We start from the raw sequence: 16,343 nt of genomic DNA on the forward strand, positions 1-16,343 counted from the left end.
TTTTCCTCCAAGCCCAGCCTCCGCGTCCTTCCGGCCATTATCTCCCTCCGTGGCTCACCTGGTTTTAAAAGGGACATTTAAGAGGCACTTGTGGAACAGGAAGGTGCTTTTGCTTTGTGGGGCAGGTCATTAGTTTGGTGTCCACGGCAGTGCCACGGGCCCCAAGCAGCCAAAGCTGCCCGGAAAAGAGCGGAAAGGTGAGTGACACAAGGCAAAGGTCTCGGTTAGGATTCGGTCTGAGTCTGAGTGGCGGCTGGTGACGGAGCCCCCCTCTGGTGGCACTGCGTGGCCGGAGGCGCGATCGATACGGGGGAGGCGGGGGCAGTGCTCACAGACAGCTCGTCTCCCCGAGAGCAGCGTGCATGGGACACGTCCTGCCACCACACGCCCCAAGAAGAGTCCTGACGCCATCATGGCCTAACGTCACCTCCAGAGTGGCAAAGAGAGAAAAGCACCCAAGACGAGTTGGAAAGTTCTCATCTGGGGCTGGGGGGCAGCAGGGAGCCACGGAGAGGCCGGAAGGCCGCGGCTGGGATCTGAGGGCCCAGGGCTGCTCTGAGCAGGGCCCTGGCGGCATCCGGGCTCCCGAGGCAGGAGGAGGTAGGAGGCATCCAGGACAGCGTGGACACCGTAACTGTAACACCACTCTGGTCTTCCATCTGGTGTGGACGGCCGCCGGCCCCTTCCCGGAACCCCTGTGGGACGCCCGCTTCTCCGGCACTCGTGAGGGACCCCCACGAGGCTGGTGTGGCCTCGTCCTTTCTGCCCAAAGCAGCAGCTGCTTGGCTGGCGGCCTCCGCCCCTGTGTGGGCTCCAGCTGTCGGCCTTACCACGTTTCGTGGACACATACGGACATAAAGCTCGGCACGGACGCCTGGTGCTTTCAACTCGGAGGCAACAAAACCGAAATTCGCAATTTATAAACACAACGCAGACACAGGCCGTGGATTAAAATGGAACCACCACAATTTGGCACCCGTGAGGCTTCTGCGGGGAAACCGAGTCAGAGTCTGCAGCCTGTGCCCAGCATCAGGGGCCTCGAGGCTGGGTTTGGGGAGTGGGGGCTCGCACCCCACCACGGGGAGGGGTGGGGGTGCATGCCGGGGCTGTGGTTTCCCGGCTTTCTGGATCTCAGCCCCACGGAAGCGCCCTTCACACCCATGCTGGCCTTCTCTTGGCGTGAGCAATTCTTTACAGAAGGCCTTTCCTGAATATCCCTCATCCAGAAGGTCTTGACCTTGAATACAGGACAGAGACAGGCACCAGAGCAGGACATGCCGATGAACCCCAGGACGCATCATGCTCAAGGACTCTGGGCACCCCAGGGCGTGTCTGTGAGTCTGGGTTCAGGAACAATGCTCTGGGGGCAGGCAGGCGTGGGGGGTCCTGCAGCGGCTCTCACACGGTCCCCTGAAAGAGTCTGTCCCAGGCTTTTACCCACATGCCGGAACCCCTGCCCTTTGCACCAGCTCTGTGAGCAGCCGGTTGTCTTTACGTGAAGATTCAGGGGAAGGGAGATGTCGCTCAAAGTGGAGTCAGTGAAAATAAGTAAAAACAGGAAATTCCAGAGACGAGCTAGAGGAACGAAATGGGGGATAATTCAAGGATTCAAGGAGGCACAAAGGACGGCCGGCCCTGGGAGGGCTAGAGACCAGCGCGTGTGTGTTCCTGCAAGTTCCCACAGTCGTTAAATTAAAAACTGACTGAAAGGAGGCAATTCTAGTCTGTATCCCACTGTCTTCGATCCGGCTCCTCTGCCCGCTGTGGTCCTGCCACACGGGACGGTCCCTGCCCTGGCCTCACTCCCCCCTCCACCACCATCCCCCCCGGCCCTCCCGGGGCCAAGCCTTGGTCTGGTCAAAGGTCACTTCCTTGAGCCAGTGTTTTCCTTGCTATTCCGTAAAAGGGGGTTCAGGCTCCAAGAAGTGTGGGCCACTCTGGGTGCAGAATGGTAGGTGGCTTTTCACTACAGACCTTCTCAGGGCCTTTCACACCCTGCCTAGCTCAGGGCAGAAGGGGGGGGGGCGGGGGTTGCCCTGCTTCCAGAGACGGAAGGTGGGCACAGGAGAGCTTCCAGCCCATGCTTGTAGGACAGTTCTGGGTGACATCCCAGGAAGGGGAGTCAGCTGTGACTCTGGAGAGGCTGAGTTCAAAGACACCATGTTTCTGTCCTGCTGATGTTTTTTAGCCCCATGAATTTTACAACAAAAAACGTACAGTGGTTCCTCAAAACCCATGCAAGACAGGACTCCTTCTCCAAGTCTGCCGCTGTTTTCGGCAGATCGTGTCCTGGGGCTCGGCAGCGAGAGGATGGAGGTTAGAGGAAACCCTGACCTTTCCTACATCAGCCGAGCCTGGGGAGCCTGGGGACAGTGGGTTCAGCAAAGCCCAGGCCCTGCCGGGCAGCTCCATCCGTCAGCGATGGTCCTGGGCAGCGCTGGTCTACCCACGGCCAGGACTCAGCCTGCCGTGGAGCCTGTGGCTGTGAGTCAGGCTCCTCCTGGGTCGTCCGGGTGCCCGGAAGGGGTGAGGGGCCGGGGAAGGCCCAAGTCCCCTGCGGAGCAGCCCCTCCCAGCTCGGGCCCCTCGCCTGCCCCTACCATCTGCTACTTGAATTGCAGCGACCGCAACTGTCCTCCACCGTCCTCTTCCTGCCTTTTCTGAACACGCTCAACATCTGCTCAGTCTTCCACCTGGCGGCCCGGAGCTCAGTCCGTGGGTGCCCGGAAGGGAAGCTCGCCAGAGGCATCCCCGACCCCTCAAACCTCCCTGGGGGAGGGTCCCAGGAGGAGCTCCGTGCCATGCATCATGGTGCACGGGAGGCTGAACCAGCACTTATCCTGGCTCCTGCAAATGTGCCTGAGACCGGCCTGGGCTGAGCTACAGTCTGGAGTTCTCCATCCCGAGTGGGGGCTCTTCTCCTACTCAACCTGCCTCTGGGCTCCTCAGTTACACAACGGCCTGGCCTCATGATTTCACCCGTAGCAGTCGAGACCTTATCAGGATCATTGATGAGTCTTTATCAACCTAGCGGTCAGGACGGCCTCATATAAAGCATTGTTGCCTTTCCCCCCAGTTAAGTGTACCTGCTCAAACCGAAATCGGTGGTCTGTAAACGGGATCATGGTTTGAATTCCGCGAAGGAAACCTGGGTACTCACAGGAATCTTGTCACTGATTTTATAAATCAGGGCTTGCAGTGTGAGTGAGTCGCACTCATTCAACAGGCGCCAAGTGTTGTAAGTTACGTTTTCTTAAAAGCTGCATAAAGTCTGCTAAAGGTATAGATCGACGGATTATTTCCTCCTCTTATAAATGACATAATGCTTAAAAGGGTGCATAGTAAACATTTTCATCACAAGGAATCAAGTACTGGGACACCTGGGTGGCTCAGCTGCTTAAGCGTCCAACGTCGGCTCAGGTCATGATCTCACAGTTCGTGGGTTCGAGCCCCGCGTCGGGCTCTGTGCTGACAGTCCAGAGCCTGGAGCCTGCATCCGATTCTGTGTCTCCCTCCCTCTCTGCCCCTCCTCCACTCATGCTCTGTTTCTGTCTCTCTCAAAAACAAATAAACGTTAAAAAAAATTAAAATGAATATCAGAAGCTTTGATTCCTCTGCCGTGACTTGGTGTGAAGGTAAAAAGCCTCCACCACAGCGACAGCAAGAACGGATCCGTCCCAGCTGCCTTACCTGGCTCTCAGCCGGGGCGCAGTCCCTCCACGTGAGGCTCTGGGAGGCCACACCGTCAGCCCCGGTGTCCTCGTCATCGGAGGTGCCTTCGTCAGCCGGGTACCGGGAGGAGAGCCGCTCACTGCTGATGACGCCCGGACCTTTGGAGTGACAGTGGGTTCGAATTATTTGTGGTGAAAAGCCGAAAGCCGCTGGACACGTTTTTCCCAATAAGAGGTCAAAGAAACCGAAGACGTGACCGCCGCCCCCTGAGGTCAGGGAGCGGAGTGCCTGAAATCGAAGTAAGAGTGGGGCTCGTTGCGCGTCCTCTCGCAAGGAGCTTCAGGCCCCTCGCGGTGACGCCCGGAGAGGAGGAAGCCAGGTCCGCAAAGCAGCAGGCGGGGGATGATTACAGCACACCCCTGTCCACGTGCCTGGAGGGTGGCACGCGTGGGTCCTGGGGAGTTTCCCCGAGCGGAGGAGGCATCACAAGTCTTTCCACGTTGGGCACTCCGGGCCGTTTCTCATGCCAGACTCTTGGAGGGCAGGGACCACCTGGGTGTCCGGCCGTGCTTGTCCTGGGCTCCAGCCGTGGGGGGAAGCTCGCCGTCCCCACCGCCTCACCCACGGCCCCAGGCAGCCTGGACGGCACCACACACGGCCACGCGAGGTGCGTTCAGGGTTGACCAGCCCGGAGGCACGGCGGGAGCGGCTCTGCAGGGCCCCACGGGTGCCATGAGCTCTGCCGAGAACCCGAGTGAGCCTGGGGAGAGGGTCCCCGAGCTCCAGCGAGACTCCAGTGCAGGGAACACGCAGGTTTTAGCCTGGGACACCGTGTGCTGAGGGCGCCTGGACTCCGCCCACAGTGAGATTTCGAGCCGCTGTGTTGGTGACGATTTGCTGTGTGGTAACACTTAGCGGACACGACCGTCTCTTTTCCGCCTACAACCGTGCCGCGCGTTGGGCACGCGCCCCTCTTGGCGACGAGGAAACGGAGTCACGATGGCTAAGCGGGTTGATCAGGTGGCAGCACATCTCACCTCAGGTGATGCACCTGCAGGCCGTGATGTGCTCCCGACACAACGCGGCCGATCAAACTCCAGTACGTCCCGTGAGCTGCTCCCCGGTTAAGGGACGAGGTGCAAATCGTGTGTTAGCATCGGTCAAATAGAGCAACTATTGGTCAGGAACGCCGGGGCTGGAGCTCAGCGCGGACGGTCTCCCTCGGCCTCTCCTTCCCCGCCCGCCGCCCTGGGTGCTCGGGGAGGTCAGGGATCACGGGGCAGGGGAAGGGACACCACGTCTGTGCAAGTCCCCATCCTACGACCTGTTCAATATAGATATATTTATTCACTGATTAGAGGGAACAATGCCTCCCAAATGCCTCCCGCGTCCTAATCAGCCTGCAGACCATGAGATTATGTCCCTGTAATATAATGAGAAGGGAAAACGGACAAAGGACCTATTTCCTGGCAGACGGTGTGTTAACCACATTTCCCCGGCAGCTGGCCCCACGCCACGGCCACGTGGGGGCTCATTAGCAGGAAGGCTGCGCGGCCACCATGATCTCATTTGCTGCGACATCAGTAGGGGGTCTCAACTCCTGAACCCACACGCCCACAGGGCACAGGAAAAGACGGCGATTCAGGATTTCATTACGAAGCGAACTGTCTGACAACGAAATTACACTGAGCAAATCCAGGTTCTGGGCATGTACAGACCTCCTGAGTCACAGCTGGGAGCCAACAGTGGGCCAGGGGAAGCAGTGCCCCAATGGAGCCTGTGCCACCGTCCCCGAGTGTACCAACCAGCCCCAAGTGGACTCTTGGTCCCCAAGCGTACCATCGGTCTCCAGGTTTGGAGCCACCCTGTTCTTTGGTCAGGATTGTTGGTCCAGGTGACCAGTGATCCTAATCATTTCAGGGAAACGTGCGTGTCCCTACCCCAAGCCAGGTCCATATCCTCCCTAAAAGGCGTCAGGGTTAGAGCTGTGTGGCCAGTTGAGGCGTTAATGCTGGGTATTCTGAGCATTGCGAGAGAAGCACCCAGCCCGGAGCAGGCCGGTGTTGATGGCGTTAGCCGGGACTGGCCGTGCTGGACAATCACGGGGAAGGAAGGAGTTGCTACAAACCGGCCAGTGTGTCTGCAGGAATCAGGACCTCGAGGCAGGTCTTTACTTCCCCTCCCCCACCTGTACACCCCAGCCAGGGCACCTACCGGGTGTGACAGCCAACCCCAGGGCTGTTGTGCAGGACTGTCTGGGGAAGCGGGGCTCAGTGAGGGTGTCCTGTCTGGCAGCTGAGAGGCTGTCTGTCTGCTCTTCTGGATGAGGGTGGCGTCCAGGGGCACCGCCATCAGCCTCTTCCAGGACCACGGCCTCCTGGGAGGTGTCCTTGGCACGGGGTTCACCTGTGAGGGCCTGAGCACACAGGACCCCCCAGTTGCGGGACGTTTCACCAGGAGGGGGCTGCTCCTTGGCATCGGGGTCTTTCCAGTCCCGGTCTTGGGGGTGTCCAGACATCATGCGACTGACTGCACACTAGACAGCCATCTGCTGTGCCCCCTTCCAACTCAGTTCCCTTCGATTTCAGAAATTCTGCCAAAACCATTTATTGCCCACTCTGTATCATGTGTCCATGGAAGGCTGGGGCTCCCGACGCCCTGACCCCTCATCATACAAGGGAACTGAAACCCATTTGACAGCCTCGGGGGCTCTGACCCTCCTAGAGATGGAACCCTTGAGAATACGGATGGGGAAGTTATCTTTTTTGGGGGCGGGTGCATTTTTCTAACTGCGTGCACCTTAATACTCCTAGAAGGCCAGGGGGGCAAGAGTGAGTGCGGGCAGGGCTCCCGGGTGGCCCCTTGGCTGCAACCCCAACACTCTCCCTTCCTCTCCCTTCCTCAGGCGGCAGAGGGTTCTCTCTGCTGTGCCGTCACCCCAAGGGAACCAAGGTGCTGAGGACTTCGGGAAACCACGTGCCCCAGCCCCTTGCCAACTGGAGGGGGGCAGGAAGGAAGCAGTCCTCAGGCCCTGGAGGCCACGGGAAACGGAGACAGCAGCGGCTGGTCCTGTGGCCGGAGCAGGACCTGGGGCCCAGAGACCTCTGGGGTGCCGGCTCCCTGCCCTGCTGTCCTCTCCCCCAAAGCAGTCTGCAGATCAGCCGGGGCAGGTGTGGCCCTGCCCCAGCTCCGGCCGGGTACCTCCAGATGGATGTCCAGGCACACGTCAGGCCCGGACTCCAGGGCAGAAGCCGTTCTCCTGGCCCTCCCAAGTCACGGGGTTTCTGCCTTACTTCTGGGATAAGCAGCCAGCCCGAATTCCCTCGGCCCCTTCGTCTGTCCAGCCTTAATTCCCATCCTGCACTCCACTTGCCCAAGCTGCCAGCCCCGTCTCTGCAGAGACCCTGGGCCCCCTCCCCAACTCTCCCCTGGCCTGTTGTGCCCTGATACTGGCCATGGTCATCGGACTCCTTCCCAGAGTGCCCTCCCCCACCTACCCCCCCGGGGCCCCGAGTGGCCGGGAAGGACGGGGGCAGAAATGAGAGCCCACTGACCTGCAGGCTGTCTGTGGCCATCGGGACCGGGGACAGATACGGGGGGTGACCGCAGGACTGAGTCGAGCCATCAGAGTCTGCCTCAAAGTCCAAGCCGTGAATGGAGAGGCGCTTTTTCTGAGCAGGTGTAGACACGGGCAAGAAGGGGGGAGTCAGGGTCAGTCTGACAGAGAGGACGGGGGCCCCCTCAGTCCTGGGTGGGAGCCTCCATGGGCATATGTCCACCTCCCGCACTAGAAACAGACCCAAAGGAGCTCCAAGGCCTCGCCAAGGGGCCCAGAGCGCCTTCCCCCGATCCTGCGAGACCTGCTTCCTCAGCATCTCCTAGAGGAGCAGGAGAGGTATCTAGCTGCTCAGAAGTGCTGAGGACACAGGCCCCGGAGCACCGCGGCCCTAGGGTGGGGGGCGGGCAGGCAGTCTGCTTGAGGGCCGACAGGTGCCTCTCTCCCTTGGGAGGTGTCTGGGGCGGGGGGAGGAGGCTCAGACAAATGAGGGGCACCTGCCGTGGGGGTGCAGCGGCGGGGAAGAGTTCCATGCTGTTCAGATGAAGGGCATACGTCTACTGAAATCCTCCCTCACAATGATCTTGATCCTTTAAAGGTATTGTATAGGGAATATTCCAGACACTGGCTAGTGCTCTTTAAGCTCAGGACGAGGCAGGAACACAGTGTTCTCACTGTAGACTGGCCAGACGTGTCCAGTGTCATATCTCAAAGACCCTGGCCTCCTCCCCGTGGCTCCATCATTGTCCCCCTGCCCCAGGCTGCTCCCCTTCCGTCATCCCACCCAGATGCTTCTCTATCACCAAAAATAACTGAAAAATAAGTTTCTGTTCTCAAGACAGAAACAAACACCAACAAAGGCAAGGCTCGTGGTTGGCTTTTAAACAGAAGCAAAAGTGTTCACAGAGGGGAGTCTAAAGGGGCCTTGCTTCCCTCAAAGACGCAAAGGCCGCCTTGGGAGACACCAGCGCGCCCTCTGGGACCCCTGCCTGCCCTGACAACCTGACACGCGGGCCCCCGGGGCCCTGACCCGCGGGCCAAGCAGGCTTCGCAGCAGGCTCTGCCTACCCCGCAGCCTGCCCCCGGGGTTTCTGATGGTGACACCACATGGTGAAAGCATGCTCTCATTTGCTGCTCAGTGTCTCACGGACCGTCTGGGCATGGCAGAGGGGGGCAGGCTCTTCGTGCTCCTGCTGGAGTGGAGAGCACTGAGATTTTTAGGAAATCTGAGCCCAAGGCTCCAGGTGGGGGAGGGGCAGGGTGACTGGGGAAGACTTACTTTGCTCCCAAGGGGTTGGGCCTGGGCCACTGTGTCCAGTTCTCCATCTTCTTCTGTCTGCTCACTGTCTCCACTTCCCTCTCCAGGGCTTGGCTCAGGCCCACCTGCAGTGGATACCGGCATGAGTCCACCCAGGGAGGGGAAGATGGGGGCAAACCATCCATCCACCCACCCATCCATCCACCCACCCACCTGCTCATCTATCCACCCACCCACCTGCTCATGCATCCACCCATCCTACCTGCCCATCTACTACCCACCCACCCATCCATCCACCCACCCACCCACCTATCCATCTGTCTACCCACCCACCCTCCTACCCATCCACCTGCCCACCTGCCCATCTACCAGCCATCCACACACCCATCCATCCACCCTCTACCAGCTGTCCATCCATCTACCATTCACCTATACATACCACCCACCCACCTGCCCCCCCACCTACCCATCTATCCATCCCACCTGCCCACCCACCACCTATCCACATCCCCATCCATCTACCTACCCACTCATTCATCCATTCTCCATTCATCCATCCATCCACCCATCCATCCGCCCACCCACTGTGACACTTCCAGGCAAGGCCATCTGCTGGCCTTACAAAGACCTAGCCAAGCATCAGTTAGAACTGGTCTGAATCTCAGCAGAAAGCTATTATTCTGCATCAATTTTGTCGAGGGTCACCCTACAAACCCATTCATCGGCTCCTTCTTGGGGAGTCGGAATCACTGATGTTTGTGGTGGGTGAAGGAGGGCTCTAGCTACGTCATGTTTTCTCAGATGGACTGCTTCACCCACAATCAGTTCATCTGCTTGTCTGCAGGCGTCAGACACAATTGGGACGGAGGTGAGCCTCAGCCCCGGGGCTCCCACCCCTCCTTTCTCGGCCCCCCAGACGCCCTGTTTCACTTGAGCACCCAGGTGGCCCCCTGTCAAGACCTCTTCCCCCTCTTCTCCTGCTCACCCTGGCCTGGCCTGCCCCTCTAGGCCGTCAGAGCGGGATCCAGGAAATGGGCCCTGGGGTGGATCACCCGCCGTCTCTCAGGGGCCACAAGGGCCGGCACTGGGTGCTTAGGCCTGTGAGGCCAGGCCCAGCACGTGCTGCCCTGCATGCCCCCACCCCGTGTCCCGGCCCTCAGCCCCTGGGCCTTTGGGTGCGGGCAGGTCTCATGTGCAAGCAAGCAGTGAATTGCACGTATCTGCGAACGCCCTGCAAGCCTTTCTCTGCCCCCCTCAGAACTGCGCAGCCGGCAGCCTGGGTAATTATTTTCGCTTCTCTGGGCAGTGGCAGTCTTGAGGGAATGCACCCCAAATTGCCAGACAGAAGACGGAGGGACGAACTCTATCTGCACCACGGGAATGTAGAAGTGCTTCCCGGAGGCCTGTGTGTGTGTGTGTGTGTGTGTGTGTGTGACATCCCCCCTGCCCCCCAGACTGAATATGAACAGGATCTCTGTGCCCCTGTTTGTTACCAACTCCTTCCATCCCTCTCTCCACCTGAGACAAGGGTTTGAGCGACTTTAACCCATCTCCGGAGATCGAGTCATTCTTAATAAAACCCAAGGAAGAGATTTCTTGACCGCTCTTGATAGCGGGGTGGAAACAAAAATAAAGCCATGTGAGCATGAAGGACTTACTGTGGAGGTCAGGTGAGTCACGTGCCCTGTCAGGCAAACCTACAGCCAAAGAAAAGCCTCTGAGAAACACAGACACCCTCCGGAGACTGTGTGTTGAAGGATGGGGTTTCCTGTCATTTCCTTCCTGGCCCTGGGACCGTCTCCCGCAGCATCTGCCCATCCTGATGTGGGGGACTCGGGAAAACACCCCCATTTCTCTGCGGAGCAGAGCACCCCCCCCCAGTGGCTGAAACACCCCCATTGCTCTGTGGATTCCCTGGGAGAAGACCCCCCAGTGGCCCCCACCAGCTCACCAGTCATTAACTTCAATCGTTTCTATTTTTTTTCCGGTTTGACGGCTTAAAAAACCCCACAAAGACACAACCTTCCTTCCCTGCACCCTCTCTGACTCAGTGTGCTGGGGTCCCAGGAGCCTAGGAGGGAGAATGCACCCTGGGCATCCCTCCGGGGGAGGGGGGGACCTGAGAGACACCCCTCACTGGGGATGGCAGCCACTGGGAGCCGGGGTTCCTGTTGCCCCACAGCGCCACCTGGTGGCCCTCGGTGGTGACTACTTTGAAACTGGCAGGTTACTTGGGGTGTTGGCCCCAGCAGCTGGGGACGCCGGCCGGGCATCAGAATCCCCACAGCCTTTCACACAACACAGATTCCTGAGCCCACCCGGCCCCTGGAAATCCGCACCTCTCAGGGTGAGGCCAGGTCCCCAGGGGTTCTAACGCGGTGGCCTGCGGTTTCCTCTGTGAGCAGGGCCGTCTCTGGGCTTGAGGGTCTCAAATGCTTTGCAGCGTGGCTTTTGGCCCTGCTTCCTGTGGTTCTCACCCGTGAGCCCTGTCAACCTCCTTCACCTGCCAAGCCGGCTCCTGGCTGGCCAAGGGGGCGTGGGGTCATGGGCTTTACTGATGGGCTCCAGCCTGAGACACAGATACGGCCTTGAGAAGCAGTGGGAGGGCAGAGGGAGATGAGGAAGGGCCTTCAAGGATTGGGCACCTTCCTGTGCCACCTCGGTCACATCTGTTGTCTCGGCATAGTTACCCAGAAAGTCTCCTTTTACTCATGAAAATGTTCTTATTTGAATGATTCATCATATGCCTCCCTCCCCAAGAAGCCCCCTCACCCCACGGTCCACTGTTCCAGGAGCTACAAGTCATTCCGAGTGAGGGTGCCTCGGGGTGGTCCCTGTCCTAAATTCAGAAGTGTGCTAAGATGCCTCAGAAACACCTCAGTGGACGCCCAAGCGCTCTGGGGGTGGCTGTGCCCAACTTCAGGTCCTGCCTACCAGCGTGGGGCTTTACAGGACACAGACACAAGTAAGACCTCTCCCCAGAAGGCCTGGGAGGAGACACCTCCAATCCAAGCAGCACAGAACCTGCCCCCGATGTGCCTCCTGCCCTAGGGCCCTTGCCTCTCGGTCCCTCAGATGGAGATATTCAAGACGCCCAGCCTGCCCCCCCCCCTCCCCACCCCCAGCCTGGTGAGCTCTCCCAGCCTGAAGCCTTGGCCAGGCTTAATGGCAGAGCCTGGGATTCAAGTGGCAGCGAATGACAGCGACAAGGCATGCTCCCTGCAAACACTGCTTAATTATCTCCGCTCAAGTCAACCTTCCAAACTTCAACCTTCCCCTGAAATGATCTCACTTTCCAAACACCTTAAAGGTGGACAAGACAGGTGAACATACCTGTCAGGTTTGGTGTAAGATCACAGTATGGATTTCAAGTTCATTATGAAATAATACTTGGGGGGGGGGGTGCCTGGAGGGCTCCGTCGGTTAAGCATCCGACTTCGGCTCAGGTCATGATCTCGCAGTTTGTGAGTTTGAGCCCCGTGTCCGGCCCTGTGCTGAGAGCTCAGAGCCTGGAGCCTGCTTCGGATGCTGTGTCTCCCTCTCTCTCTGCCCCTCCCTGCTTGTTCTCTCTCTCTCTCAAAAATAAATAAACATTAAAAAAATTATTAAAAAGAAATGGGACTCCCAGTTGCCTGGGTAGCTCAGCCAGTTAATCATCTGACTTCGGCTCAAGTCATTATCTCCCTGTTCCCGAGTTCAAGCCCCACGTGGGGCTCTGTGCTGACAGCTCAAGCCTGGAGCCTGCTTCGGATTCTGTGTCTCCCCCTCTCTCTTCCCCTCCCCCTCTCATGCTCTGTCTCTCTCTGTCTCAGAAGTAAATAAACGTTAAAAAAATGAAATAAATACTTGGATTCAAAATATGAAAACACACCATTGAGTTAGAACTAATTTCTTTAAGTCTTGATAAACACCCGACTCCCAGGGAATGTGTGTGGAAAGAGGGAGTCTCGGCCCCAAACCAGACGCCCAGGGAGGAGGGGTCTGGAGAACACAAGTGCCTTATTATTCGATTAGCCACTGAGGTTCAGAATCTTTGGCTCTGAGTTCTCAACCTGCTAGGAAGCACTGGAAAAATATGACTTCAAAGAGTGGGGGGGTGTCAATAGCATGCAGGACTTCCCAGGGGGCCAGGCCAGGGGGGTGCAGAAGTTTGCACCACACGAAAAGCAGCCAGTTTCACAGAAAATACCCGAAATGCACGGACAGGTGCACACACACACATTCCAAAGGATCTGCTGGGTCCGGAAACATTATGACACGCCTGGGAACAGAAAAGAGCCCCCCCCCCCCCCCCGAGACAGGTACACTCCTCACCTCCACCCTGCAGCCGCCCGCACAGGGACCGGATCACTTTGGCACTCCCGAACCGCTTGAAGCGGGCTCTCAGGTGCCCGTAGTACCACTCCAACGAGCCCATCTTCACAACCCTGCGGACACACGGAGCTCAGGCCCACGGCCCCGCCCACCCTTTCTTCGGCCAGCCCCTCTGAGGGGACGTGTCGGACCCTGAAACCCACAGGGTCACCTGGACCCCAGGCACCCGCCCCGGCTCACCTGGCCAGGTGGCAGGGGTCACAGAGCCAGCCCTCCTCCTCCGGGTGGGCGTGGCTACAGTCTTGGCAGGTGAAGAGGTGACAGTCCAGGCATTGCCTCTTGGGGGCCACGAGGAGCCGGTAGGGCTGCAGGCAGCGGGCGCAGTGGGTCTCATTCAGGTGGGCCGCATCCGAGAGCAGCTCCCTCTGGGAGCTCTCTTTCTTAATCCTGTCCTTCAATCCCCTAAGGAAGATATCAGAAACAAGAACTACATTAGACACCTTGTTCTTGCAACAGGTTTTACACGCCTGCACGCGTGTGTGTGCAAACACACACACACACACACACACACACACACACACAATAACTTGGCAGTGAAGAAACCCTAAGAGGCCCTGGGACACCACTTCCCGTGTTGAGTGACACGGACTGCACTTCGCCGATTTCCCTCTCCCCACTCTCCGTTCAAACACTCTGGAAGACAGGCACACACACGAAACTCTTGTGTCAGCTTGGAAAACCAAGAGAGCGTGGCCGAGCGCTGGTGGCATCCAGGGTGGGTGATGTCATCCACTGACCACGGTCCAGACACAGCTGCGTTGACAAGGTAGACTTTGCCTCACAGAGACAAGTACAGGCACCTGAAGCCAGGAGGGGAGGGCCAACCCTCCTCCACTTCCACTTGGACTGTATCTGCATCAGTCAGAAAATCTAGAGGCCACCCTTGTGCCCCTCTCCTACTGACTGCCCGTCATTCTCTATCCAGGCAGAACTACCTCCCAGCACGGCAGGAGGAAAGATGAGGACATGCGAGGCACCGTGCATCCCAGGATGCAAAGTCCCCTGAAATAAGAGCCCCAGGGGTGGTGGCTGGAGACGGACAGTGCCAACTATGGGGGAAGGGACAATTATACTCTGCCTCAGATTCTCTAAAACATAACTTCTCTTCTTCATAGCTGGACAGCAGGAAAGGAGAGAAGGGGAGAGCCCGTGCTGGTCCAGCACAGTGACCCCAGCTGGCTCCTGCCGGCTGCAGGGCAATCACCCTGACCCGGAGCTGCACAGGGAGGAGGTGGGCGGAGCCAGGCCAACGCACACAGGATGCTCATTGCAAACACGGGGTTGACCAGATGTCCCTCCACTACGGGTGCCTCGGCAGACATAAGTCTAAGTCACCGTCAGGAAAAAAAGACACCCTGAGTGCGACTGTCGGAAACAGAAGACAACTTGAAACAAGTGTGTTTGGCACGTTCACTGGGATTGAGAGGAGGGGATAAAGAAGGAACCAGGCTGAGATGGAAAGACCACAGGCTATGTTCACCGAGGTGGAGAAGAGATGGTCAAAATAAAGATGGGAAGGAATGAAGACTGATAGCGGGGAGGAAGACGGGCAGAATTACCACCAGAGTGTACGAAGTCCAAAGATTTAGACCGGTGGCCCTCAGGGCGGGGTCCGGGAACCTCTGGAAGTTCCCAAGACCCTTTCAAAGGGTTCACAAGGCCAAAATTATTTTAGTAATGATGCTGAAATGTTATTCCTCTTGTTTGCTCTCTGATGCCTGCAGTGGCCGTAGAAAAGCAATGATGGCCAAACAGCTAGGACCTCAGCACGAGTCAAGGCAGAGGGGCAAACTACAAATTGCCATTCCAGTCTTTGTCACAGAAGTAAAGGGGAGCATGTCTTTGATGAAGTGTGTCCTGATTAAAGGCAGGTGCTCGATGCTACAATGACAGCTATTCAACTAATTACACCTTGACCCTTGAGCACGTGTCTTTTTAATATTCTGCATGAATGGAGAGACGGGACGCACACACAGGAAGCATTTCTGCTACATCCTGAAGCACCACCAAGGTCCTGAGGAGGGGAAGCAGGCACTCGCCGGACTTCCAACGGGAGCTAGAAGCTTTTTTCACGGGACATCACTTTTACTTAAAAGAACAACTGAAAGAGAAACTATTCTGACTTGGGCGTTCGCCAGACATTTTCTTAGGAATGAACAGAGGGAGCCCGTCACCTCGAGGAAACAAGTGACAGTCTTTGTGGCCAATGACAAAATTCAAGCTTTCAAGCACAAAGAAGGATCTTGGGAGATTTATGTCTGCCGCCATGAGTTTGATGGTGTCCAATGCTAATGTTTTTTTTTTTCTTTTTTCTTTCTTTTTTTTTTTTTTGCTAATGTTTTTTTAGAGGTTGCTGATGACATCAGTGGTGACAGAGTCAATGTGATTCCTTTGGGTATATAATGAAATGTGTCACCAGAAGCTGCATAGTGCACAACAAAACTACACATGGATAAAAGATTCACTTTGAGTGCAAGACAGATCAACGGATTTTAATGTAAAAGGGAGGGAAAAGTTCACGGATATGGTTTCAGATTCCACCGTGCAACCTCCTTTAAGAAATTACTAGTTGTGGGGCTCCTGGGTGGCTCAGTCGGTTGAACGTCCGACTTCGGCTCAGGTCATGATCTCGTGGTTCGCGGGTTCGAGGCCCGTGTCGGGCTCTGTGCTGACAGCTTAGACCCTGGAACCTGCTTCTGGTTCCGTGTCTCCCTCTCTCTCTGCCCCTCTGCTATTCTCCCTCTCAAAAATAAATAAACCTTAAAAATTTTTTTTAAAAATTACCCATTTGTTGTGTTTCCATGTAGAATCAAAACACAATGTTCATAATCATCTGGCTATTGAAACACCCCTCTTTTTTCCAACTATACATTTGGAGGAGGCCAGATTTTCTTCAAATTCCTCAGCCAAGACAACATACTACAATGCACTGGAAACAGAAGCAGATATGAGAATCCAACCATCTCCTCTTACACCAGACACTGAAGGGATTTCCAAAAATATAGAACATGCCAGGGGCGCCTGGGTGGCTCAGTCGGTTGAGCGTCCGACTTCGGCTCAAGTCATGATCTCACGGCTGGTGGGTTCAAGCCCCACACTGGGCTCTGTGCTGACAGCTCAGAGCCTGGAGCCTGTTTCAGATTCTGTGTCTCCCTCTTTCTCTGCCCCACCCCCACTCATGCTCTGTCTCTCTCTCTCAAAAAATAAACATTAAAAAAAATTTTTTTAAATATAGAACATGCCAGACTTCTCATTTGCTACGGAAAAAGTTATTGTTCATAAAAAATGTTATTTATGTTAACACATACGGGGTTTACTGTTGTTATTTAAGCGAATGAATGAATATTTTTTAAATGTCTGGTTTCAATTTCTAATAGGGTAAATATTGACATGAATAACCCACATGAACAGAAGCTCTTGGGGGTTTCTCTATAATTTAAGAATGTAAAGGGGACCCTGAGGCCAAAATACTTGAGAACGGTGG

General features: G+C 56.6%; 1 protein-coding gene across 3 annotated transcripts in view; it reads right to left on the minus strand.

Moving 5' to 3' along the window:
* The window catches only part of MLPH (melanophilin), a 45,348-nt gene that overhangs the window by 14,357 nt on the left and 14,648 nt on the right, over positions 1-16,343 (minus strand). For 2 of the 3 annotated variants that reach the window (XM_049614610.1, XM_049614611.1), the window contains exons 3-9: positions 13,040-13,261; positions 12,800-12,912; positions 10,144-10,182; positions 8,507-8,610; positions 7,226-7,342; positions 5,886-6,087; positions 3,690-3,829 (exon numbers count right to left, since the gene is read on the minus strand). In XM_049614610.1, coding sequence (XP_049470567.1) covers positions 3,690-3,829; positions 5,886-6,087; positions 7,226-7,342; positions 8,507-8,610; positions 10,144-10,182; positions 12,800-12,912; positions 13,040-13,261 — 937 coding nt within the window. The remainder of the gene's footprint in view (positions 1-3,689; positions 3,830-5,885; positions 6,088-7,225; positions 7,343-8,506; positions 8,611-10,143; positions 10,183-12,799; positions 12,913-13,039; positions 13,262-16,343) is intronic. The other variant, XM_049614612.1, reaches the window with a different exon arrangement.

This window comes from Panthera uncia (genome assembly GCF_023721935.1).
Source record: "Panthera uncia isolate 11264 chromosome C1 unlocalized genomic scaffold, Puncia_PCG_1.0 HiC_scaffold_3, whole genome shotgun sequence".
Lineage (NCBI taxonomy): Eukaryota > Metazoa > Chordata > Mammalia > Carnivora > Felidae > Panthera > Panthera uncia.